This window comes from Lepidochelys kempii, chromosome 1, assembly GCF_965140285.1.
Source record: "Lepidochelys kempii isolate rLepKem1 chromosome 1, rLepKem1.hap1, whole genome shotgun sequence".
Taxonomy (NCBI): Eukaryota; Metazoa; Chordata; order Testudines; family Cheloniidae; genus Lepidochelys; species Lepidochelys kempii.
The window spans coordinates 3,656,032-3,657,634 of record NC_136380.1 but is presented as its reverse complement, the minus strand read 5'-3'; the positions used below and the strand labels follow the sequence as shown (position 1 = coordinate 3,657,634).

The 1,603-nt window shown below is 46.5% G+C and overlaps 1 protein-coding gene across 1 annotated transcript; it reads left to right on the top strand.

The window, feature by feature from the left end:
• The first annotated feature begins 399 nt into the window (after positions 1-399).
• LOC140914794 (olfactory receptor 52B2) lies at positions 400-1,362 on the top strand. The gene has a single exon (XM_073353503.1). It carries the CDS (start codon positions 400-402, stop codon positions 1,360-1,362), a length of 963 nt encoding a protein of 320 aa, XP_073209604.1.
• The last annotated feature ends 241 nt before the right edge of the window (positions 1,363-1,603 follow it).

Here is a 1,603-nt window from a genome sequence, read left to right as displayed (position 1 = left end):
CTGCCCAGCACCCCTTAGAAATGTGTGGCTTTGAAATGTCAGCCCTGTGCTTGCCAGATTCTGTGAGCAGGGCCTGCCTCTAGCTCACAGCCTAATTTTCCTTTATATCAAAAAAGTTTTGACCATTACTTTAGCCCAGGCCTCAGGCCTCATACTAGGCCTCTAATACAAGGGCTTATGTCTCAGACTCTCTTCCTACTACAGTTCCACAGTACGAGAGTGTTTCTGGATTTACGTTCACGCATGACAGGCAGTTGTCACACAACAAAGTTTTTGATGGTATCTGTGATTCTCTCAACAAATGCATTCCAGTCCTAGCTGACACTCCAGTTCTCACTGATTTTCTCTTTTGCTGTTAGTTACTGGAAACTGAATAGAAGATCCAAGTGTTGATACGTGATGCTAGCTGACAATCACACCATTTTTGACCCTGTAACTTACATCCTGACCGGCATCCCGGGTACGGAGGAGTCTCATGTCTGGATCGGCATCCCCTTCTGTCTGATGTATGTTATGACACTTTGTGGGAACTCTCTCATACTATTCATCATACTAACAGAACAAAGCCTCCATGAGCCAATGTATCTATTCGTCTCCATGCTGGCCGCTGCTGATCTGCTGTTATCTACCACGACAGTGCCCAAGATGCTGGCTGTATTCTGGTTTAGAGCAGGGGAAATTACTTTGGCTGGCTGTCTGACCCAGATGTTTTTCATCCATGTCAGTTTTATTGCCGAGTCGGCCATCCTGTTGGCCATGGCGTTTGATCGGTACGTTGCCATCTGCGACCCCCTGAGATACACCAGCGTGCTAACCAAGTCTGTGATTGGGAAGATGGGGCTGGCGGTTATCACAAGAAGTTTCTGTATCATTTTCCCTCTCATCTTGCTCACGAAGCAGCTGAAGTTCTGCAGAACCAACCTCCTGCCTCACACCTATTGTGAGCATATGATCTTAGCCCGACTGGCCTGCGACAACATCAAAATCCACGTCTGGTATGGCGTAGCTGTGGCTATTTTGGTAATTGGTTTGGATATTGTGCTCATTGCTGTATCTTATGGTTTGATCCTCAGGGCTGTCTTCAGGTTCCCCTCCAAGGATGCCCGGCTCAAGGCTCTCCGCACCTGTGGCTCCCACATCTGTGTCATACTGATGTTCTACGTGCCGGCTGTTTTCTCCTCTTTAGCACACCAGTTTGGGCACATCATCCCAGGTTATATTGTAAACCTACTGGCCAACCTTTACGTGCTCATTCCCCCCATGTTAAACCCCATTGTGTATGGGGTTACAACAAAAGAGATCCTGAAACGGGTGATCAACGTCTTTTATCTCTGCTGGAGCAGAAGCTCCTTGCTGAACTAAAGAAGACAACAGAAAATGCTTTGGGACTTGGAAATTAAAGCCAGGTTTTCATTTGAACTATAGGGGTGTTTTTACTATGTACTTAAACTGTATAAGCTGGAAAGCTGGTCTCTCTTGCCAACAGAATTTGGTCCAATGAAAGATATCTCCTCCCCCACTTTGTGTCTCTAACATTCTGGGACTGGCATGGCTACAATAGCATTGCGCAAAACCAGAAAAAAACACCCAGACCAAGTGAATC